Source organism: Gossypium arboreum, chromosome 6, assembly GCF_025698485.1.
Source record: "Gossypium arboreum isolate Shixiya-1 chromosome 6, ASM2569848v2, whole genome shotgun sequence".
Taxonomy (NCBI): domain Eukaryota; kingdom Viridiplantae; phylum Streptophyta; class Magnoliopsida; order Malvales; family Malvaceae; genus Gossypium; species Gossypium arboreum.
This window is the reverse complement of record NC_069075.1, coordinates 11,674,079-11,697,641: the sequence shown is the minus strand read 5'-3', so window position 1 is coordinate 11,697,641 and position 23,563 is coordinate 11,674,079. Positions and strand designations below refer to the sequence as shown.

Sequence of the window (23,563 nt, the reverse complement as noted above, 5' to 3'; positions counted from 1 at the left end):
GACCACTGTTTTGCCATTGTAATTGTGGCTCTAATACTAAATTGTTCCAACAGTGAGTTTGAAAATGAATCAAAAAGATTTAAAAAATTAACTTAAAAACCCAGAATTTTATGACATGTAAACTTTTTATTCTAAGAATAGCACCAAACATCTCAAATATCTCAAAGATAACGCACCAGAATCATTGTGACTGGAAAGAGCTGAAGGTTAGCGTAGTGACATTCTTAATAAACGCGCCTAGCACCGCGTACTCTTCAAGCGCCCTCTCCTTAGCCCCACACCGTAGAAGCGGTGGGAAAAATAGCCAGTTACCAGTAATCATCACGAATCCAACCGTCAACGGCGTAGAAACCGCCCTGGGCAACGGCCATTTATCCGCAAACGCGTTCTTCAGAACGATCTCCGCCGTCACACATACTCCATGGAGAAGAAAGAACCGCATGACTTCCCATGTCGGCCACACGCGTCCCAGGTAATAGAAAATCAGCTCGTGCATGATTCCCGACACCACAAAAGTCCCGAAAACCGCCGGAAGCAGAGCCCATTTATGACCAATGAAACGGGCAGCGGTGTTCCGGACAGGTTCGTACGCCGTCGGTCGTAGAACACTAGTTGCCATGAGGTTCCATCTCCTACCCCAGAAATCTTGCAGCGAGGTGGAGAGATAGGGTTCGTTAAACTGTTTTTCTAGCTCGAGACCCAACAAGGCTCGAGTCAAGGTCGCCACCGTTACTAGGATAATCTCTAGACAAAAGTATACATGAAAACAATACAGAACCAACAAGATCGTAGGGTGGATATGGTGCGTATAGTCATATACACTAAGCAAAAAGGCAAAAAGCAGAACCTTGATTGCATAGTTTGTAGGTGTTTGATAGGCATTTAGATGTGAAGGGTGTTGTTGGATTTTGATAGGGAAACAAGCAAGGGCAATGAAACGAGGTACAGAGAGAGATGGGGATGATAAAGGGCCTTTGCCGAAGGCGAAAAGTAAAAGCTTGAAGTTAGCAAGCCAAGAGATGGAGAAAGCAGTGGTACCAGCGAAATGTATGGAGGAGATGTTGAGTGGGATGGCGAGGAATAGGCACATAACTGGCAATAAACAAAGAAGCCGTACAATTCCTATAGGGGTTTTCTTGGTCCTACCTATGTAGTAGCAGTAGCATAGGGAAATGATTATGTAGAGCCAAAGCTTGATGAACTTGTTTATCCCTTCGCTCGCCATTGATGGATTATATCAAATGGGAGTAAGAAACGATGATAATAATACCATATTGTTGCTGGATATTAACCTTACGTATTCGATTTAAAAAGACTGAACGTCACTATAGCATGTGGGCGTTCCCAAGGTTTGTCACATTTTTATTTGTCCATATTTTCAGTTAGTCATTTAAAGTTGGTGATACAGATTTAGAGGATCTTCCTAGCTTTGGCGAAATACAAATTACATGTGATGAATTCTTCTCCAAACGAGCTGGCAACTAAATCCCTCTGTTGAGTGCAAGGCATTGTTAATGCCAACTCACAAAATCGTTATTTCCTAGTATTACAATCCCTCTTTCTCACCATCTAACACACCACCACAAATCCCAACGTACTGAATTCCAGAATATTTTCAAGAGATCAATGGATGCCTAACAGCAGAAGAAAACTGAAAACAAGTTTATTTTTCTTCCAAACATACAAAATACAAGTGTTAAGACAGAAGCAGCATATTTTCACCTATATACCGCACCAACCATTTGCAAAATCTTGCCTTGAAGAACCAAAACCAAGTAATCATACACTATTTTCTATCCTACTGTTGCTGTTCGTATATCTGCATATAAGCTTCAGATAATGCAACCATCTGAGGAAGTGTTTCAGAAACATGCAGATCTTGCATTTCATACCTGCAAAATGTAAATTTCAGATGCATCATCCCCTGTATGTAGCATTTCACTCACATAAATCAACAAACTAAAATAAAAAAAGAGAGGAAGTATTTAGAAAATTACCATAGTTCTTCCGATTTCCGCTGTACAAAGACTCTGTAGAACCCCTCGTCAGGCTTACCATCATGAACGACATTAGCAATTAAATCATACTTGGTGCGCAACTTTTCATTCTCCTTTGTTGGTGCAGGCAAAGGAATGTAGTCTTTCAACTCGAGGTTTTTCACTGGAAAGTTCACTGCAAATGAGAAACATAAGTTAGTACGAAGTGACAAAAACCAAGTCACATCCTGTGACATAATGATTACGATCCAGAGATGGATCGATCAAACTCTAATATGTCCAAATGAAAAAAAAAAAAAAAAACTCACCCAATGTTGGGTTCTTTTCTCTGAAGAAATTATTCTTAGTAAATCGGCGCATATGAAGTATAAAATACTGTGGCAATTTGGTGACTCGATATCTCATTCTTGCTGGAGGACGAACAGTAGTTGTTACCATCTCACCATCAAACTTCTTTAGTATATTAAACAAAGGTACCTAAAACAAAATTCATTAAAGAAATTAGTCTCAATACATTAAAAGCATCACAGATCATAACTTGCCTAGACGGATGACAGAATGGAAAGAAAAATACCCACAGAAGACATAAAATACCTGAGGTATTATATTTTTCTCCATCACATCTTTGAAAAGTGGTGGTTCTGGCAAATCCAGACCAAGCATCAGAAAGGGCATTCTGTACGTTTCAGCCGCAACATTATTATTCTCAATTTGACCATCTGTAATCTTTAATGCTCCATTCTGTTCCCCATCACTTTCTTTCTTCTCACCGATAGCTTTGCTCTGAGTCTCTTTCACAACCTCCAGTTCCCCCTATTGAATACCAATGTGTAAAATAAGCAGAAGATTATGCCAAAGCATGAAACAATGAGAGCAAGGTTTTAATCAGAACCTGAAAGCACTTATGGACGATGCTGCTACTTTTCTTAGAAGTTCTAAGATCTGCATGCAATGTGTTAAGAAGCCATGACATGAATTCAACTGGTTCACACTGCACGCCTATTCGAAACCGTTTTTTACTTGCTTTCATAACTGCCTGTAGAAACTCATGTGGGCTCACCTGTTGACACAAGTGATTGAAAAACCATAAACACAACGTGTTCCAGAACAATAATCTTTGCAATAATATAAGCATGTTCTAACCTGTCCTTTAAAGTTTCGAGCATGCCAAATCTTTCGTGTGAGTTCTCCAAACCGATGAACAAGTTGAGATCTACAGTGCTGGTAATTCTCAGGGATAAGGAAGAAGTTTCTTAAGGGAGTAACTCTCATTAAAGATTGAATGGTGACATTGACAAAATCAGTCTTTTGAATATTATTCAGCCCAACCTGAAGGTTAGCACAAAAAAGCGGTAATTTTAACACAAAAGGAGGAAAAAAATCAAAAGCTTATATTAAATGTGCCCTTGAATTTTAGAACAAAGATTATTACCATCCCAGGAAGGTAATCTGAACCATCAAGTGCCCTAGACCATTGCTTGTTCTTATCAAGTTGTTCAAGTTGTTCTCTGGAAAACCTGCATATATGGAGCCCAAGTAAAAAACAACGTGCAAGTGCTTGAAAGTCTAGAAACCCTTTCACAAAGGAAAATTGAAAGCTGAAAGGCAATCATTTGCAAATATCAACCAGTAAAAGTCAATGCGGATAAAAGGATATCCTTTTAATTTGTTAGCTAAAGTTGTAAAGAAAACATGAACTTCCTGCGAGCTAGAAAAGCTACAGCAAACTACAGGCACATTCTACATACAAGCCAGATATCCAGAGAATTATATAATGCAAATGTGCATGCACATGCCTTGCAGTGATAAAATAAGAAAAGGGAGGATGAAGAACAAAGAGAAATGGAGAAAAGCAAGTAAAACTGTAAAAGCAATCAAGCAAGATATGACCAAACCTTGGGTATAGAACATGGCGAATATCATCCAGTGATGGGTCATTAATTTCATACCCATCAGGGAGACAGTACACCTTCTCTGTTCGAAGATTGATGTAGACATGATGTCCTGCTTCTAGACTATGAGTATATGCATGGGACTTCTTCCCTCTTCCTTGGTAATACTTCCCACAGACCAGGCACGCATACACATTCAAATTCGACAAAGAGACCGAACAAAATTTCTCGAAATCAAAATCCAGAACCTATCAAACAAAATTAAATAACCATTTGGAAAATCTTAAGTAATTGAACAATTACATAATCAATTCAAATTTGAGTAGTTACAATGAAGCTATTTACCTGGCGGTTAACAGTATCGAGGTAAGGACAGTCTCTACGCACTTCAACCTGGCGATTTGACCTCCCTAGAGTTGATCCTAGCCCATATGGATCATCTTCATCATCATCATCTTCTTCTTCACTTTCAACTCTGTGACCATCTTCTTCTCTGCTGCCTATGTGATTCAATGCCCTCCTTTCATCATCTTCATCGTCATTATAAGGCACAAGTGGCTCTTCAGGAGGTGAAGATGGTGAATCCACAACCCTCTGCCGTTTTAAGTCCCGTTCCCCGTCTACACTATCACCATGTTCCCTTTTTGCTTTCATCTTCTTTCCCCCTCCTTCACTCTCACAATTTCTGCTGTTATACCACAGTAGCATTCATCAATTAAACTAAATTCAAATGAGATCTTCTACTGCAATCGTCACCTAAAATAAATGATAAAAAAAAAAGAATTATACTTTTGGATGCTGAGAAAAAAAAAGCAGGAAAATTCATAGCCAACTATCTAGGGTTTTTATTGAGTACCAAATAAAACATAGCAACATAGCAACATAGCAAAGAAACTTAAGTACAAAGGAGATTAGATAAAATTTCAAACAAAATATCAGCGACTAAAATATACTATACATTTCTTTTATTTTTTTAAAGAAATTAGAAGAAGAGTTTAACGACGAACCTGAGTCAAAGGAAAAAAGCTCAGGTTAATCGTTCAGTGCAAACTGTGGCCAATCGCCGACGTTTCAAGGACACAACGACGGGAGAAAAAGAGTAACAGAGTTCGGGTAACTAATTTCTAAGGCGGTAAGATCCGGCGTCGAAACTTGATTATCCAATCCAACCCTAATGAATACAGATTAGGTAAATGGTGGAAGCTTAGGCCTGTTTTAAATTGGGCTTCCATTTGTGCCTGATCTGTTCCTAAGAGGTTGGACTTCGGCCACCATTTAAAATTTCAATCCAAATAAAAGAAGTCGCTTTAAGTTTAACAACCAATTTATGCAAACATCTTGTGTTCAAGCATTCTGTTGATAAAATTTCCTGAGTTTGATTTTTGAGCAAAACTTATCTTCTATTTTATCAAAAATCTTTACTTTTTGGTAAACTATACCCATAATTATCTAACTATTACTAAATTCTTTTCAGATGACATGAGGGGCTTAAAATTAGAATAATAATTAATTTAGTCCTCAATGTTTACATATTACTTAATTTTATCCTATTTTTACATGAAAATATAATTTAATATACAATGTGTAAATTAGAAATAAAAGCAAAATTATATATATATATATATATATATATATATATATATATTTAAAACTTTCGTTTATTTTAAACTAGACAATCTTCAAATACATTACTTTTATTATATTTCAAATGACTAAGAACTTGATATCCCTCAATGATAACCAATTCATTTTTCCTTTTGTTAGCTTGAGCTGACCACCATTGACGAAGCAAATCAAAACTAATTTTTTTAATTTTTTTTTAAGCTATCAGACTTACAATTGGATTGAACTAATGAAGTGGGTATTTATATTTTCAAGCAATTTAATTGGTTAATTTTCAAATTTTGGGTTGTTTTGCTTCCTTTTTTTTTTCATTTTTTTCATTGAATCAAACACAAGGATGACATTGGAAAGGATCACAAAGAAAAGCAAAACTATATAAAAGGATCGAATTATACAATGTGAAAATGTTGAGGGTTTAATTTTTTAAAATCAAAACTAAATTGGTACAATGTATAAATATGCAAAAGGATCAAACTAATATTGCACTTTTTTCCCATAAATAGGAGCCATGGGTTAAGCCAAAATTAAGCTAGTTATTCATATTTTGAGTAATATCACTTGTCAGAAAATAGTGACAATTTATTTAAAGAATAAATTCTGTTTTTTTGAAAATTCAAGTTTTTGGTTTCAAATAGAGAGAAATTAGTTCTTCCATTGAAAATTAATTAAAATTTTCATTCTGTGCGATCGATTTGTGAAGTTAGAGCCTACACTCTAAGTAAGCTAGGGTTTGAGGATAGAAGAGAAAATTGTTTGGTAGAAAACTAAGAAACGACCTAAATCTCCTCACTCAAAGCACATGTACTAATTTGGTCCAGTATTTATTATTATAAATATCAGCAGGTTCGATTTTAAGAAAAATTCTAAACTTTCATTGTGCATCTGTCACTGTTTTCTAAACCATTTTTTCCAACAAAACACCCTTACATTTGCCAAGTGTAGAGAACCATTGAATATGGAGGTTTGGGGTGGTATTGTCATGAACTTGCAGTGTGGAAAAATCTTCTCCCACTCTTGGACCTTGACAATACCCCTCATCTTGATGAGTATTGGCAGCTACTCATGTATTTGATTTTTCAAAGATATGGGTGTCAGAATTTTAGCACCGAAAATCAGAAAATTTAAGGCACCGAAAGTTGGGTTGAAATTTGGCATAGGATAATTGCAATTTTGGTCCCTAATTATATAGGGACTTTGCAAGTTGAACCTCAACTATGAATAGGCCTAACCATTTCTCATTTTAACATCCCATATTTGTCATTATCTACGTAAGGCATTGTTCTCTCTCCCTATTTGTAAATTTTCACTTGTATTTTTTGGAGTGAAATATATTTGGTAGTGCCCGAGGACGTAGGAAAAATTTGCTGAACCTCATTAAAATTCCAGTGTTCTTTATTGTTTATTTCTGTATATTTTGTGAGTGTGATTGTAGTGATTTATTGTGCTATTAAATTACGATAGAGGAATATTCTGGCTAGGAAAGACCTGGTACTTAAGTGATCCTGGTGATCCACCTCTTTTTCTTGGGAATTGAACTTAATGTGATTTTTCAGTACAATAATTTCTCTTTTAGACGCTTTCGCGCAACAATGAGTAATGAGGGAGACTGAAATGGTATGATTATTATTCCATCATTGAAATTGTGGATAGGATAGATGATAAGCTTCTACAACATTGCTTTAAATTCAATGTCCAGGTTCACTTTGATATTGATAATGGATGGTATTTTGGTCCCCTTGTTCCTACTGGTGATAACTCCGTAAAAGTAAGGACATAATTTTTTGTTTGTTTCTTATAGACGTTGCCAATTGTTATCATAATTAAGTTATACAAGGTGTTAAGAGTGTACAATGGTGGTGGTTCACACTGAGTGATGCAAAAACCCATCGAGTATAAAGGTTCTGTAACACCCTCTAAGCCTAAACCGTCCCCGAAATAGGGTTATAAGGCATTACCAAAAACAGACAAACTTTATTATTACAAATCAAAAATAACCACAAAATTATACTCAAAATAAGGTTAATTACCCTTATCGAGGTTCTACGAACCTAATATGAACCTTTCGTGGGGTTAGGATTCGAACCCTAACTCTATAGGCCTCCCTGAAACACTAAACACAATTATACAAACCAATCCAATTCACTTCCACATAACATGTAACTATACCATTCATTTCATAAACTTAGGAATCGGCCCTTTATACGTCAAACTCCTTAAAGTTTATACACCATCTTTTACATTCAAAACATTAAATATATACAAATGACCACCTAAAACCTAGTACATGCCACATTACCAAAAGATAAGATTTTGATATATGAGTCTAGTTTCAAGGAAAATTTACGGATATTAATTTGGAGTTTCGTAGCTCAAGATATAAATAATTTAGTAACAATGACTCAAGCAGACGACAATGGTGAAATTATATATCTAAAAAAAATGGTCAAATTTGCATGTTTATACTCATGAATTAAATTGGATTGTATTATATTAATTAATTATAATAATGCTAATTTTAAGTAGCAAACAAAGGAATCGAGGCATCAATACAAAGGGAAAGAAAGTAGTCGAGAATAGCTAGGGAAAATCGGTTTGTATTATCATAATTCATAGTATTTATTATTGCATATTTAAGCATAATATATATATATATATATATATATACATATATATGAATGTGCGTGAAAATGGCTTGAATGTGAATTGTTGATTAGTTGTGATTACATTGAGAAATATAAGAGAATTAATTGAAATGTGAAAATGTTTGAAAATGGAAATATGATCGAAACCCTATTAACTAGTCGGGCTTAGTGAATATAATTGGCATGCCATAGGATTGGAAGTGTTGAGATTCTTGACCTCGAGTCGATGAGGCACTAGGTGTGCCATAGATTTACCGGATAGTTTCGATGAGGCTTTGGTAGCCACATTGCTTGACTTGGCCGATGAGGTACCAATTGTGCCATAGATCGATTTATTTTGAACTATCCGGTGAGGCGTTGGTAGCCACTACGGTGTGTTTGGTTGGATCCGTATCCACCTTGGTCCAATCGAGTTAATAGGGCCTATAAGTGAAATGAGCAAAAATTATCTGAATCGATTATCTAAATTATCAAATGAAAGGTGAAAGAAAATGATGATCTGAAATGTAAAAAGAAATTGTATTGTGAAGTTGAAAGCATGAACTTTATGTTTACGAATTATGTATACATGAAAGTGTTATGAATTAAGTGTTTACATGTTGGTGAAAATTTTATAATCATTTGAATGACATTAATATGACATGAATTGGCATATCAATTGACTACTTGTGCATTTATGTTTTGAACTTGATTTGATGTTATGAATTCAATTATGATAATACCACTTGAGTATTTTCAATACTCGTGTCTGATTATTTTCAGTGCAGGTTAGGTAAAATAAGTCAGGTTACGCATTCAAAATCATCTCGACTCAACTCATTTTGTGGTAAAAATCTTATCTTTTGGTAATGTGGCATGTACTAGGTTTTAGGTGGTCATTTGTATATATTTAATGTTTTGAATGTAAAGATGGTGTATAAACTTTAAGGAGTTTGGCGTATAAAGGGGCGATTCTAAGTTTATGAAATGAATGGTATATAGTTACATGTTATGTGGAAGTGAATTGGATTGGTTTGTATAATTGTGTTTAGTGTTTCAAGGAGGCTGTAGAGTTAGAATTGAATCCTAATCCCGAAAGGTTCATATTAGGTCAGTAGAACCTCGATAAGGGTAATTAACCTTATTTTAAGTATACTTTTGTGGTTATTTTAGATTTGTAATAATAAAGTTTATGCATTTTTCGGTAATGCCACAAACCTATTCGAGGGCGGTTTGAGGTTAAAGGGTATTACATTTAGTAATATCGAGCTATAGGTTTAGCGGATTCTCGATTAAAATCGAATTAGTAGGTGAGTCTAGAAGTACATCGACATTTGAGTTAGAATTGAGTCGGGATTTTGAATGCTAACCTATTTAATTGTTTATGTTTTATAGAGATTAAAGATGTCGGATGGTCGATCAATTGATTTAAATGAAAGTGAATCAACCACACCTAGTGTGAACTTGGTTTATAGACCAACCTCAGGGAAGAAGAAAACATTAAGGAAAGAGATGAAAAATGTAGAAATGAACTTTGATATGTTGAGTTTTAGTTGATGCTCTCGACAAGTAGCGAGCTGTACACTACTACATCATACCTATTCCTAAGCGGGCCCGATTAAGGAATTGAAAATCTGATTGCCACGCAATTTTGAATGCGAAGGTGTTGATCCATCGATGGCTCGAATTGGATAGAAGCGACAAAAAGAATTTTACAGCGATTAGAGTGTACTCCCAGAAAGTACATTGTGTCTTTGTATCTTTATTACGAGGGTGAGGCATATTTATGGTGGGAATACATTATCAAACACTTGCTTGGTGATCGGTATCATGGAATTTATTTGAGAAAAGTTTGAAAAAGAAATATATCGAGAAATATACATTGAAAACAAGAAACAAAATTTTGACTTTGAAACAAGATGAAATAGCGGTAATAGATTATGAGCAGAATTTTCAAGACTTGGTAGATATGCATCGAGTTTATCTGGTGAAGCCAAGCAGGTTGTAAAAGATTCTTACGAGGACTAAAGAATAAATAAAAGTGTTCTTGATATCTCGGTAATTCTTGAATTTGTTGATCGATTGAGCAGGCTAAGATGATAGAACAAGTTACGGGCTTGATAAAAAGTGAACTTTCTAAATTGGTTGGGAAGCGTCACAGAACTACAATTTCAAATCCATTCTTGAAAAGATTACGAGACTCTAGAAGTGGTTGGAGATCTAGCTTGGATCGGATAGAGGAGGAAAGAGTCGGGAAGCAAACTCTGACCTCTCTTGGTAGTGTAAGAGGTCCATCTCGAGATACTATTATTTGAATGTGAGCATTGTGGGAGAAGACACGAGAGGTGAATGTTGGCGATTGACTAGAGGATGTTTGGATGTGGATCTCTGAACATTTTATTAAAGGCGCTGAAAGTTGATATCTTGCTGCGACATTACGAGATCGTTATCTCTTGCGGAGGCGGAGGATTAGGCGAAGTGGTTTTGCATCTCCGGAGGTAGTCTAGAGAAGTAGTGATGTTACCACGGTGTGGAGGCGAGTTCGGCTAGAGTTTATATGGTGAACTTCGAGAAGAGGATGCACATGATGTTATACTGGTATATTCTTATTGTATTAGAACTTTATTTATGTTTTAATTGACCAGGTCTTAGCATTCATATGTAAATTCAAAATTGGTTGAATTGGGAAAATTAAATTTGAGGCGTCTAGTTAGCAATAGAAGTGTCAAGTCAGTTAAGGCAGACGGTATTAGTAAATCAAGTTTGTCATGCAGTAGTAACAAACCTGACAATTTGATTTGACTAATTCAGAATCATTAAACTTGATTTATATCAAATGTAACATGACTTCTAATACCATCAAACCGATTGTATTGGGTCATAGATGGTTACAAGGCATTAAGAAAGCAGACAAACTTTATTATTACAAATCGAAATAAACACAAAATTATACTCAAAATAAGGTTAATTACCCTTATCGAGGTTCTACGGACCTAATATAAACCTTTCATGGGGTTAGGATTCAATCCTAACTCTACAGCCTCCTCGAAACACTAAACACAATTATACAAACCAATCCAATTCACTTCACATAACATGTAACTATATACCATTCATTTCATAAACTTAGAATCGTCCCTTTATCGTCAAACTCCTTAAAGTTTATACACCATCTTTTACATTCAAAACATTAAATATATACAAATGACCACCTAAAACCTAGTACATGCCACATTACCAAAAGATAAGATTTTTACCACAAATGAGCGGAGTCGAGATGATTTTGAATGCGAAGTCTATTTTACATAACTCATAAGAGAAAACAATAGTCAGTGAGTATTGAAAATACTCGGTGGTATTATCATAATTCAATTCATAACATCAAATCAAGTTCAAAACATAAATACACAAGTAGTCAATTGAATATGCCAATTCATGTCATATTAATGTCATTCAAATGATTATAAAATTTTCACCAACATGTAAACACTTAATTCATAACACTTTCATGTATACATAATTCATAAACATAAAGTTCATGCTTTCAACTTCACAACACAATTTCTTTTCACATTTCAGATCATCATTTTCTTTCACCTTTCATTCGATAATTGAGATAATCGATTCAGATAATTTTGCTCATTTCACTTATAGGCCTATTAACTTTACTGGACCAAGGTGGATACGATCAACCAAACACACCAGAGTGGCGACCAACGCCTCATCGGATAGTTCAAGTAAATCGATCTATGGCACACCAGTACCTCATCGGCCAAGCGAAGCAATGTGGCTACCAAAGCCTCATCGAAACTATCCAAGTAAATCTATGGCACACCTAGTGCCTCATCGACTCGAGGTGAAGAATCCTGAACACTTCCAATCCTATGGCATGCCAATTATATCCACTAAGCCCGACTAGTTAATAGGGTTTCGATCATATTTCCATTTGAAACATTTTCACATTTCAATCAATTCTCTTATATTTCTCAATGTAATCACAACTAATCAACAATTCACATTCAAGTCATTTTCACGCATTCATATATATATATATATATATTACAATTAAATATGCAATAATAAATACTATAAATTATGATAATACAAACCATTTTCCCGAGCTATTCCTCGACTACTTTCTCTTTCCCTTTGTATTGATGCCTCGATTCCTTTGTTTGCTACGGAAATTAGCATAATTATAATTAATTAATATAATACAATCCAATTTAATTCATGAGTATAAACATGCAAATTTGACCAATTTTTTTTTTAGATATATAATTTCACCATTAAGCTGTCTATTTGAGTCATTATTACTAAATTATTTATATCTTGAGCTACGAAACTCCAAATTAATATACGTAAATTTTTCTTGAAACTAGACTCATATATCTTCTCACCATAAAATTTTCAGAATTTTTGGTGTAGCCAATTAGTACAGTTTATTCATTAAACACTCCCCTGTTACTCCATTCGACAGTTCTGACCTCTCTCTACTAAAAATAAATTATCTCATTGTACAGAACTCGAATAAGGTTCTTATTTATTTCTTTTAAAACTAAATTAGTTAAAGAGTTCACACATATAAATTATACTCCATAATAATTTTTTTACAATTTTTAATGGTTTTCCAAAGTCAAAACAGAGTGTCTCGAAATCACCCTGAGCCAGTCTTACAAAATTTCAAATATCTCTTTATTCATAAATTCATTGCTTACACTGTTTCCACTATAAGAAACTAGACCCAATAAGCTTTAATTTCATATCTTATTCATCCTCTAATTCAATTCCTACAATTTTTAGTGAATTTTCAAAGTCAGACCATTGCTACTTCCCAAAACTGTTTTGATGTAAAATGCTAATAACCAAGTTTATAACACCAATTCACACCTTATTTCTATTCAATTTCCATCAAAATATTCATATAACTATCAAATTTTCATCATTTTTCTATAATTCCGAATTTCTTTCAATTTAATTGCTAAAACTCAAAACTTATGACTTATTTTACAATTAAGTCCCTAATTCAATTCAAATTCAAAATTTTATCAAATTAATCCCTAATTTCATCATTTCTTCAACATAAACCCTAATCAAACCTTCATTAATTTTCAATATTTTCTCATGAATTCAATAAAATCTTTCTCTAAAGCTTCAAAAATACCAAAATTAGAAAGGAAAGGGCTTAATTAACTTACCAATTTAACTTTCAAGCTTCAATTCTCCAATTTTTCCCTTTTTTTTTCTTCCTTTCCTTTCTTTCTCTGTTTCGTGAGCTTCTCTGTTCTTTTTTATCTTTCTTTTTCTTTTATTTCCTTTTTATTTATTTTACTTTTAATAATAATAATTTAATATATGTTTTAACACATAAAAATCTCAGATTTTTATGTTTATGCCGCCTCACTTAGGAAAAATGGCATAATTTCCATTTTGGTCCTTTTTATTTTCTTTTAATCTATAATTTAACTTTCACACTTTATTCAATTTGGTCCTTTTACTTAGTCACTCTTAATTAAATTAAATTCACTTAATTAAACTCTAATTTAACTCATAATTATCCTCATAAATATTTTTAATAAATATTTACGGACTTAATTTCCTAAGACAGAGGCCCTACGACTCGTTTTTCCGGTGCCCGGGAATTTGGGTCATTACAGGTTTAAGGTTGTTGTTGGAACAACCTAGAGGACATAGGTTCGAACACACAAATTGATTTCATTAAATGCTTTTAACACTCATATTCTAAACTAATTCTTAAACTCAAAATATGTTCTAATTGAGTCCTCAAAGTATCAAAATATTGTATCAACCATATCCTTCCATTAGCCTAGGTGTCAATTTAGGTGTTAAATCTTGATTCTATTTAGAACAACTAAACCAAATTGTAAATATGTGTGTACCTATCATATGAACAACTTAGATACAACGTATTACAAATAACCGGTATTGTCATTAATATTTTTTTTAGAACTATTTCCTTCTCTTACATGTTATATCTAAGTTGTCATGTAGTAGCTACATATGTCTTTACAATTTAATCCATGTGTTTTAAATATGATATACGTCTTATTTGAGCTAACATTTAATATCCAAGCTAATAGCTAGTCCAACAAAATGACTTGATTGATACCATTTTAATGCTTTGAGGACTCAATTACAACATTCTGAAGTTTGAGGAGTAATTTAAAATTTGGACCATTGTTTGAGAATGTCTAGTAAAATTACCCATGTATTAACATATTCTTTCGAAACTTCACACTTGAACACATAAATGTTTCAATTTCATTGGATTCTTCTGTTATCATAATAGATGTTGTCAAGATACTGATACATAGGAACAATGTTAAAGTGCCCACCCAAACCTAAGTAGTGGGGATGGTGAAAGGGTGTGACTATGCATACATAAGGATATGTAAAACCATTTCAAATGGGAAACTATACATCATTCCATGAAAATAATACCCCAAACAACTATAATTGTTCGTTGAACCTCTTGCCACCTTTGGACCAACCTTCATCACCGGCACCATACTCTCTTCACCCTACAACAATAATGAATGCTAATACTATATATGTTTGGTTTTCATAATAAAAAATGTTGGCATTCACACAAATCTTTAACTAATGTGTACTAATTGATCAATCTGTTCTTGGCCCATTGTTTAGTTTCACATGTTTAGGGTAGTTTCTCATTTAGGGGTAAGTAGAAAATGGTTATAATAAGATCTTAGTTAAAATAATTAAGTCCATAGATTATCGATTGTTGAATTTCATAAATAAATTAATTGATTTAATCGATTGAATATATATTTTATTTTTAAAAATATATTTATAATATATAATAAATATATAATTTAAATTAATCCTATTCAATTTACAAATTCAATCCAACCCAAATTTATTGATTGATTGGATTCTTTTGAAAGTTAATCAATTAAATCCATTATTTAAAATAAAAGGAACTAATCTGCTTAACTATTGATGATCCTTAATTTCATATGAGAGTGTTATTTTTTTAAACATTAATCTCATTATTATTCATTATGATATAATATCTAGAACTATCTATAGTTCATCTCCAACTCTTAATTAAAAAGACAATGCACTTTACCTTCAAACTTAAGTTCTCTTACATTGACATTAATCGAGTTAAGGCACAATTGGTCGTTTGAGACTGTTATTAACAGTGTGGTGTTATGCTTCATTGAAACTTCATGATTGTCTTCTTCTTTACGAGGCATTATAATGAGTAACCGACATTTTAGGCAAAGGGGCTTAGGATGTTTTTCATATTTAAATTTGCCTTCCTCGGCTTCCATGCTTTTGAGGTTTGATATTTAGGTGCTGAGAATCCTTGGGATTGGACTTTCTACCCATGCTTTTCTTCATGGTCATTGTGTCCCCTTTATCTTTTGCTTTGCCGCTAATGGGGTCAAATAAAATCACTAAATCATACCAACTCAATCTCACTTTTACTTCAATCAATATCAACCAAACTGTTGTTTTGGTCATACATATATTTCAATCTTAATAAAATTTTATAAATTTTTTTATTTAAATCTAATTAAAATGATAGTAGAAACACTGTAACAAGCATATCTGACAGATGATAGTAGAAACACTGTAACAAGCATATCTGACAGACACTCTTAAACAAGAAGGAAATGCAAGTAGACACTTCTTGTAAGTAATGAAGCACAATAATATGTAAACTATGAAAATTGAACATCAATAATAACAATAAATAGTAAAAAAAAAAAAAAGAGAGAGAGAAAATAGAATACATAGAATTTTAAGTGAAAATTCTTTCAGAAAAAAATCACGGGCAGAAGAGAAGAAAATTCACTATATTAAATTGAATGATATAAAAGGAGTATAGACTATATCTATTTATAGGTTTGTAAAATAATATTCTAATCAAAACCTAATAGAAATAATACAGTAAGGTTAAAACACCTTATTTTAATCAAATATCAAATAGAGAAAGTAAATTTTTATATGAATTCCACTTGTGCAACTTATACCGAAATACAGTAACCTCGACATTTACTCTCACATATCTCCTATCTTACCACTTATATTTTATTTTAACAGGAATTTAAATAACACAACTTCAAACATCAACATAAACGTTGAGTAAGAAAGCATATTCTATAAACCACTTTGGCAAACTCCAAGCATCAACACAGTAATCAAATACCTGCAAAAATACAATCATTGAGTCTGTTGCCATTACCTACCTTCGAAAAATGGTAATTCAAATCTCTACAAATTGGAGGATTGGCAAGGACAAAAAAGAAAGGTATTAGGCATCATTATTGATTGATTAGATGACTATTTCCATAGGGTTAGGTTATATATCATGTGTTGTGAATTTCTTGACATATGAGGGGAATTTCGTATATTGTCCCAATTCTATCAAGACTGGGAAACATTATTGCAATGATTCAGCTGACCTTTTTTTGAGTGGAGGTCCCAAACTTGAGACACTTTGGTTGGGTCCATCAAAAGCCTCACTTTCATGGCGTAGATCAAATTTTGATCAAACAAGTAAAAAGAGGTAACAGCAGCTGACCTGTCTGTCTGTCTACCTTCTTCTCTATCGTTTAGTCGTTGTTCAATAAAGTTAATGACTATGATTCTTTTCCTTTGGACCACTCTTGGCCGACCCTTGGCCAACCACTTTTGATTTAATTTCCTTTTGTCTCAAGATTCAAAATTAATCCTAGATATAATTATTATAGAGATTTGTGTAATTAAATTATATATTTTTTATTAACAGAATAGATATCAAATAGTAAATTGGTTCTTTTGGTTAAATATTTTATTAATTTTTGTTGTTAAAAATTAACATGATTGATAGAACAATTAAATAGTTACACATGGTGTGCCACCAGAGGCGAAACCAGAAAATCATTGTAATTTTTATGATAGTAAAAATGCAATTTTTAAATGATTAAATCAAAATTTTATCATTTTTAAGGGGACAAAATATAAATTTACCTTTACTAAATTAAAATATTAAAAATATTAAAGGGTGAAAGTGGAAAATTTTCCATTAGGGGCCCTGCCAGTCCCTTGATTTGCCTCTGTATGCCACGTGTATCTCATTTTAATATACATGGATCGATTTTTAATAGTTAAAATAGATAAAAATTTTAACAAAAAAACAATATACAACAGTTAATTTAACTTTTTTTAGTAAAACAATAAAATATAATTCGATTTTTAATACAAGTTTGCCAAAAAAAATTATTTATTTTTCGTTGAGAGGGAATATAATTTGACTGATAAAGCATTTTTCTTTTTTGGGTTGCAACTATTGGGAAAAGTATGTTTCATTATCTGCCAGCCATTGGGTATGAGCATGGATGATGATGTTGATGAATGATGGCGAAGGAAATGATGTTTTTTCAATGCCAAATAGGATTGGGACAATAGTTTGAATCATACTAAGAATCTCATAGAATATAAAGAATCCCTTCACTTCACCTCTAAAAATAATAAAATTACTTTTCAGCTCTTTCATAATTTTATAAGTTAATTTTACTTTCAAAAAATAAATATATTTAAGTTTAGTGGCATTATGATCTCCTAAAATGGTAAAATTTTAATTTAGACCTTTTACAATATATAAAATTTTAATTTAATAATGATAAAATTACACTTTTATTATAATAAAATATACAATTTAATTCCGCCCTACAATTTTTCTAACTTCCCGCTACTTAAGTTCATTCCACTTTTAACTTTGTTTAATATTTTAGGATCCAGCTCTAATTTTAATCTCATCCTAATTTTATATATATATATATATATATATATATATATATATATATATATATATTAACTTTTACAAAACGAAACTAAATATTTAAGTTTATAAAATTTAAAAAATAAAAATTTGTAATAGAAATATAAAAAATTTATAAAATTAAATAGATGTTATAAATTTTATAAAATTGAGAAATTATAATTAAATTTATAAAATAGTTATAAAATTAAATATATATATATATATATTAAAGCAAGGAATTTTAATTTTAACTCTAACACTTTTAACGAAGTCAACTGAGTTTTAGTTCGGTTGACATCAGTATTATTGTCAATGTAAGAGAACATGGGTTTAAATATGCCGAATTGTATTTATCATCTTATTTAAAGATTGAGGAGAGATTATTTGTATCAAAAAATATATATATCAATGAAAAGTGTTAATTCATCTTATCTCGTTTTATAAGATCAAAGTGAATTGAAATATTTGTATTTTTTTTATCCCGGAACCTTGAACCATGAAAATGATAAGAATATCATCATAAAAATTTAAAACAAAATAATTATATTTTATGTTACTCAAATTCAAATGTGAATGTTGGAGACGGATATATATTCAATACAGAGAATTTTTTTAAGTTTTTCTATATTCCTATATACATGCATGAAGAATGGAGGACGTGATGGGGGTTTTGCCTACCCCTATACCACACCAAACTTGATCATAATGAACAATAAATGAGTGACATGCAAACCAAACACTAGAATCCAGATTGGAATTAGGTTGTCCGAACTCCAACATTACATTGCACGTAGGCTGTTCCAGTTTGTAAAACACCCCAAACCCTGTCGTGGGTCCAATTGAGTTGGGGCACCCTCCTCTCTCTCACCACACTGTCTTAAAAAAACTTAAGATTAGAATCATGATCATGTTCCTTTTGGCTTTACAGAGTAATTCTGAATACTATATCGTAAAAGATTTTCAAACCATTTAATTGTTTGCAAGTCGATGAACCCATCTCGATGCTTCCTTTTTCATTTTTTTTCCCAATATTGAAACCCTAAAATTATTATTATTGAATAATTTTCTGTGTATGTCATTAAAGGGAATATTCGGTTATTTATACATATTATTATTATTCATGATTTGATTCTACTGTTCATTAATTTGACCTCACTATTCATAGGACTAACATTCTGAGTAGGCCTCGGGCATGCTGAACACGTGTACCGTTCTGGATCGCCTCTTAGGTCTTGCGGTCTACTATCTGGGTCGCCTCTTAGGTCTTGCAGTCTACTATATGCTAACTCCTTTGGTATATATGCGTGCTGGGACCGCGAACTTCTCTCAGCCCATGTGAGTTGATATCACGAGCTCCCCTAGTTGTCCCCTCACTATACGCCTCACGCATATCCATCTAGTTGGGCTTGGCCGAGTTGCGGGTAGACAACCTGGATCATACCTAGATTTCGGGTTGGTGATCATTGGTGTATAACAATTATACATAAAAATAAAATTCTATTCAAGGGGAATGCCATCTTTAATAATAATCATTTGAAGTTAGTAACTGTAAAATAATCAATATAATATTAGAGATAAGGAATGAAAGTAACATAATTCGAAACCACATCAAACAAGTGTTAAATTAGAGTTTTAATCACCACTTCATTAAAGTCAAGAAATAATATGTAACATTTTAGCGCAAGTCGGATTAGAGTTGGGATTTTTTTTTACCATCAATATTCAAATAAAATTGAATTCAAGACAAGTGAAAATTTAATTTTGTGACTCTCACCATGTCTTTATCCTCCTATTCAAAAAAAAAAACCATTAAGTGATTAAATTGATTCGAATTTGCAATCTTAAAAATTATATTAATTTATTCACAAGCAACATTAATACCGATCAATTTTTTTAAATTCATAAATCATTACAATCGAGTTAAAAATTAATTGAATTGATTTTTCTTTAAATTTATGAATTTTTAGAATTTATTTAATCAATTGATTGAATAAAATCAATAATCAAATTAATTCAATCACTAATCTAATGCTGAAAACTTAGATACCAACTACACTAAGTATAAGGGTAAGATGAAGGGTGTATTTATAGGGTAACATGATGAATGAAGGGATGATGCGTGGCAAGTGTGAGGATTGGTCCACTAGGAAAGCATAGGCAACATGGGACCCAAAGAGGAATGGGGTAAATCATGGAGGGGGTGGAAAAGCCAGCCACACGGCAGCCAAAATTTTTCATATCAAATCGGAGAGTGACAATGATGGCAGTTGTTGCATGTGGCCCCGCTTTGACACCGTCCTACACTCTCTCATTCGGCTCCTGTTGTGTTGTTGTTGCCTTTTCATTTGGGTGGGGATCGGGTTGCTCACGTCTACACCATTTATCAATGTCGAATTAGTTAATTCATCGATTTTATTAGAATGTGGTATTTTAATTTTATTGATTACTTTTATTTAACTTTTATTAAAATATAATTTTATAAGTTTATAAATAGACATAATTTATATTTCTCTTGTACTATTTAAATTCGATATAGTAAATTTTTTTCCTTCTGCTCATGATTTTTTTTCAATAGGCTTTCCACATTTTGTGTTCTATTTTCTTTTCTTTTCTTTTCTTTTTTTATGATTTATTTTCATTATTGACATTCAACTTTACAATCATAATTATAGCCATAAATATTTGCATTATATGTAAAGGTTCAGTGTATTCATGAAGGGGTCAGGTGGAGGACCCAATTGAACAAACTAAAGTAAAAGAAGTAACATGAATACCATAGCAAATTAAGCCAACAACATGAATATATATATATATATATATATATATATATATGTTGTGTATGTATACAGAGAATTAAGATATGATGTTTGATGTGAGGAATGGGCCTCCACCATTTGCCATTACCAATTCATTTCCAGTTAATTTTAATACCAACAAATCTTGTGTAATGAATGATACCAACTTTATTAAGAAAAAGAAGAAATAAAAGTAGAATAATTTACAACTAGACCATGGTGTATTGTCGTTTTGAGTGTCAGTGACATGAGGTGCCAAATTGCAAAGATTCTTCCAATGCCTCTCTCTATCTCCATTTCTTTAATTTAAAATCAAGCTTTTACACCTCTATATATACCTCTCACATTCATCCTCTCTTTCACTACACTCAATACATTCACCTCTTGCTCTATCTCTGTATATTTTATTCAATCTTTTCTTCAAGTTCCCATTTTCCCCAATGGCCAGTGTTGAGGTAATCAAACTGTAATGCTGTTTTTTTCGGTTTATAATGTTGTTGTTTTTCTTTTAAACATTATAGAACCCTATATCATAGATCATCAATAATTCCACCCTGCACTCTGCAATATAGTTATGTATGGAGTCGGGTTGGATATCTAAACAGTAGACAAAGTTGTCTGTAATCCAGAAGATTTAAACCCGAAAGTTTAGATCTGAATCTGCAATGTTAAGCTTTAGTTATATAGCTGTTGCAGTATTTGTGGTATTAAACGTCAATGTTTTTCCCTTAACGTTCAGTAATGGAACAAAAACAAATGATGGATGATCAACTGACTATGAACTGTCATAGTTTGAACTTGAAAACAACATTTAATATGTTCAGTTGATCATTGGCTTCAATTATCTCAATAATTAATTAAAAGATTTTTTATGAACTTGATCCAAGAATAAAGGGAATTATTTTCGGGTTTTTCCAGGTTCAATCAGCTGCAACAACATTGCCAGAGAACGAGACAACACCAGAGGTAACCAAGGTTGTGGAAACGCCAAAAGAGGAGCCAGCGGCCGCACCTGTAGAAGCTGAGCCGGAGACAACATCAGATGCTCCGGCTGCGGAGGAAACCGAAGTTTCCATAGCCGAAGCTCCAGCTGAAGTCGATACCAAAGAAGTGGTAGAAGAAGAAGCGAAGGCTGCTGAGGAATCGGAGAAAGCAAAGGAGGAGGTAAAGGATGAGACCCCGGAGGTGCAGACAGAAACAGTTACAGAGGAGGCCAAAGTAGAGACCGAGGAACCCACGGTGGAAGCAGCGGTGGAGGAGAAACCAGCGGAGGAGGAAAAGGGAGATGAAAAAGCTGAAGAGATTCCTGTTGAGAAAGTTGAAGAATAGAGCGACCAATACCATACGTAAGGTGGCAAAAGCTTAAAGGAGCTTCTTTTTTCTATAGGCTGTATGTCATAGTTGGCGGAGTCATACTACTATTATTTATGATTACTATGTAGGATGTGGGATGATGAGGGCTTTCTTTTTCTTTAATGGTTGTTTTTCTGCTTTGGGGTTTGATATTTAGTATTGAACTTCCTTTTGGGTCCAGGGGTCAACATGCTGATGGACGAAACTATAGGTTTTCCATTTTGAAGTGGTATGGATGTATGTATGCATGTGTGCATGCATGCACGCACTTATGGTTTTCCGTCCCAAGAGAGTCTATATGATGAGTTTGATATTGGTGTGATGAGATGTGATCTCCATATTTGCATAATAAATATATATTTTTGTTTAATCATTTGCCTCGTTAAATTCTTTTCACTCCCTTTCTCCCAAGTATTTTCTTCTTTCCTCGGTGTTCTTATTTTAAATCTCCAATCTTTTTTTTTTCTTTTTGTTAAAATTATCAAGTTCTTCTCTCCCTGTCGCCACCATGCTGGCCCCTCTCCCATTCTTTCACCACGATGTGAGAGGCCCCTTTCCGAGTAACAAATTTTTAAACTTGTTTACCATTGCCATCTTGATCGTATTTGTCAAATCGAAATTCACAAACATATTGTTACGTTCATGGATCCATATAACATCACAAATAAACAAGTTACACTGTGCAATTAAGAATAAAACCTGAGACATGCAAAGAAAGAACACTATTTAGAGGCTGTTCTGTGAGTCTAGATGTCATTGCCCAACTGTGTAATTACATGAATGCTGATGCCAAAGAAGTCCAGGGAAGAGAGCAATTCTTCAATCTTGCCCCTGCCTTATTCATGCTATGCTAGACCTATACAAACAGTTGTTCCACTAGAGAGAGAACCCAAAAATATAAACAAATAGGGAAGAAGCAATGACACCTCATCAAGGAAAACACAAATTAACTACTTCACCTTCTTACATAAGTCTAAATGATTAGGCAGATGATATTATCCTATAACCTATACAAGCTGAGTGCCAATTTTTCTGTGTCAAAATGTGATTCATGTTTTACTACCAGGTACCAAAGCTGCAGCCAACATGTTCCTGAGTAACGACATTAAGCCGTTTTTGCATTTCGGCCCTGGAGGGATATGGTGGGAAACACAGCCGGTAAAAGCAGGTATGAGAAGAAGGAAGATGCTCATGGGGCTCCGAGGACTTATAAATATAAAGCTGAGAGGCCAAACCTCGGAAGCCTTCAACCGGAAGATGCTTCAAGGAGGTCCAGAAGAAAAGAAGTACCTTTCTTTGCTCTGCTGACATTTCCCTAACAATCTGCAATATCATCGGAAAATGAGAAAGTAAAATTTAGGAGAAATAGTAAAGGTATACAGGTTCATAGAACTAAGCAATAAGACAAACCATAAGCATTGCACTTATACCACCACATCACTTTGATTTCATATATTTATAATCATTACTTAAGGTTAATGTCAAA

The 23,563-nt window shown here is 33.2% G+C and overlaps 4 protein-coding genes across 6 annotated transcripts in view; 1 reads left to right on the top strand and 3 right to left on the bottom strand.

Moving 5' to 3' along the window:
* Positions 1 to 106: 106 nt before the first annotated feature.
* On the bottom strand, positions 107 to 1,366 carry LOC108486253 (acyl-CoA--sterol O-acyltransferase 1-like). Its single transcript, XM_017790208.2, has one exon. It carries the CDS (start codon positions 1,223 to 1,225, stop codon positions 182 to 184), a length of 1,044 nt encoding a protein of 347 aa, XP_017645697.1. The 5' UTR covers positions 1,226 to 1,366; the 3' UTR covers positions 107 to 181.
* A 92-nt stretch (positions 1,367 to 1,458) lies between these two features.
* LOC108486250 (uncharacterized) lies at positions 1,459 to 5,182 on the bottom strand. 3 transcript variants are annotated; one of them, XM_017790204.2, is made up of 10 exons: positions 4,897 to 5,182; positions 4,235 to 4,577; positions 3,893 to 4,137; positions 3,430 to 3,514; positions 3,141 to 3,326; positions 2,890 to 3,057; positions 2,592 to 2,810; positions 2,306 to 2,474; positions 1,998 to 2,172; positions 1,459 to 1,892 (listed from the first exon to the last, which is right to left on the bottom strand). In XM_017790204.2, exons 2-10 carry the CDS (start codon positions 4,541 to 4,543, stop codon positions 1,799 to 1,801), a joined length of 1,650 nt encoding a protein of 549 aa, XP_017645693.1. In that variant the 5' UTR covers positions 4,544 to 4,577; positions 4,897 to 5,182; the 3' UTR covers positions 1,459 to 1,798. The 3 variants fall into 3 exon arrangements, with proteins under 3 accessions (XP_017645693.1, XP_017645694.1, XP_017645692.1); XM_017790205.2 differs by having other exon boundaries at positions 4,235 to 4,574; XM_017790203.2 differs by having other exon boundaries at positions 4,235 to 4,645; positions 4,897 to 5,175.
* A 15,847-nt stretch (positions 5,183 to 21,029) lies between these two features.
* Positions 21,030 to 22,447, top strand: LOC108486078 (major latex allergen Hev b 5-like). The gene is made up of 2 exons (XM_017789896.2): positions 21,030 to 21,179; positions 21,643 to 22,447. The coding sequence occupies exons 1-2, from the start codon at positions 21,165 to 21,167 to the stop codon at positions 22,051 to 22,053; spliced, it is 426 nt and encodes a 141-aa protein (XP_017645385.1). The 5' UTR covers positions 21,030 to 21,164; the 3' UTR covers positions 22,054 to 22,447.
* Positions 22,448 to 22,696: 249 nt separating this feature from the next.
* The window catches only part of LOC108484758 (E3 ubiquitin-protein ligase UPL5), a 7,494-nt gene continuing 6,627 nt past the window's right edge, over positions 22,697 to 23,563 (bottom strand). Inside the window, 1 exon segment of the mRNA XM_017788659.2 lies at positions 22,697 to 23,400. Coding sequence (XP_017644148.2) covers positions 23,137 to 23,400 — 264 coding nt within the window. The 3' untranslated portion in view covers positions 22,697 to 23,136.

What these genes read in the sequence shown, in the direction of transcription:
- LOC108486250 (XM_017790203.2), bottom strand. Translation starts at nt 4,597, where the DNA reads ATGCTACTGTGGTATAACAGCAGAAATTGTGAGAGTGAAGGAGGGGGA. An exon ending in CGCCATGTTCTATACCCAAG is followed by an intron (nt 3,515 to 3,892) that starts GTTTGGTCATAT and finishes CCATATATGCAG; the next exon opens with GTTTTCCAGAGAACAACTTG. An exon ending in CAGATTACCTTCCTGGGATG is followed by an intron (nt 3,327 to 3,429) that starts GTAATAATCTTT and finishes GCTAACCTTCAG; the next exon opens with GTTGGGCTGAATAATATTCA.
- LOC108486253 (XM_017790208.2), bottom strand. Translation starts at nt 1,225, where the DNA reads ATGGCGAGCGAAGGGATAAACAAGTTCATCAAGCTTTGGCTCTACATA.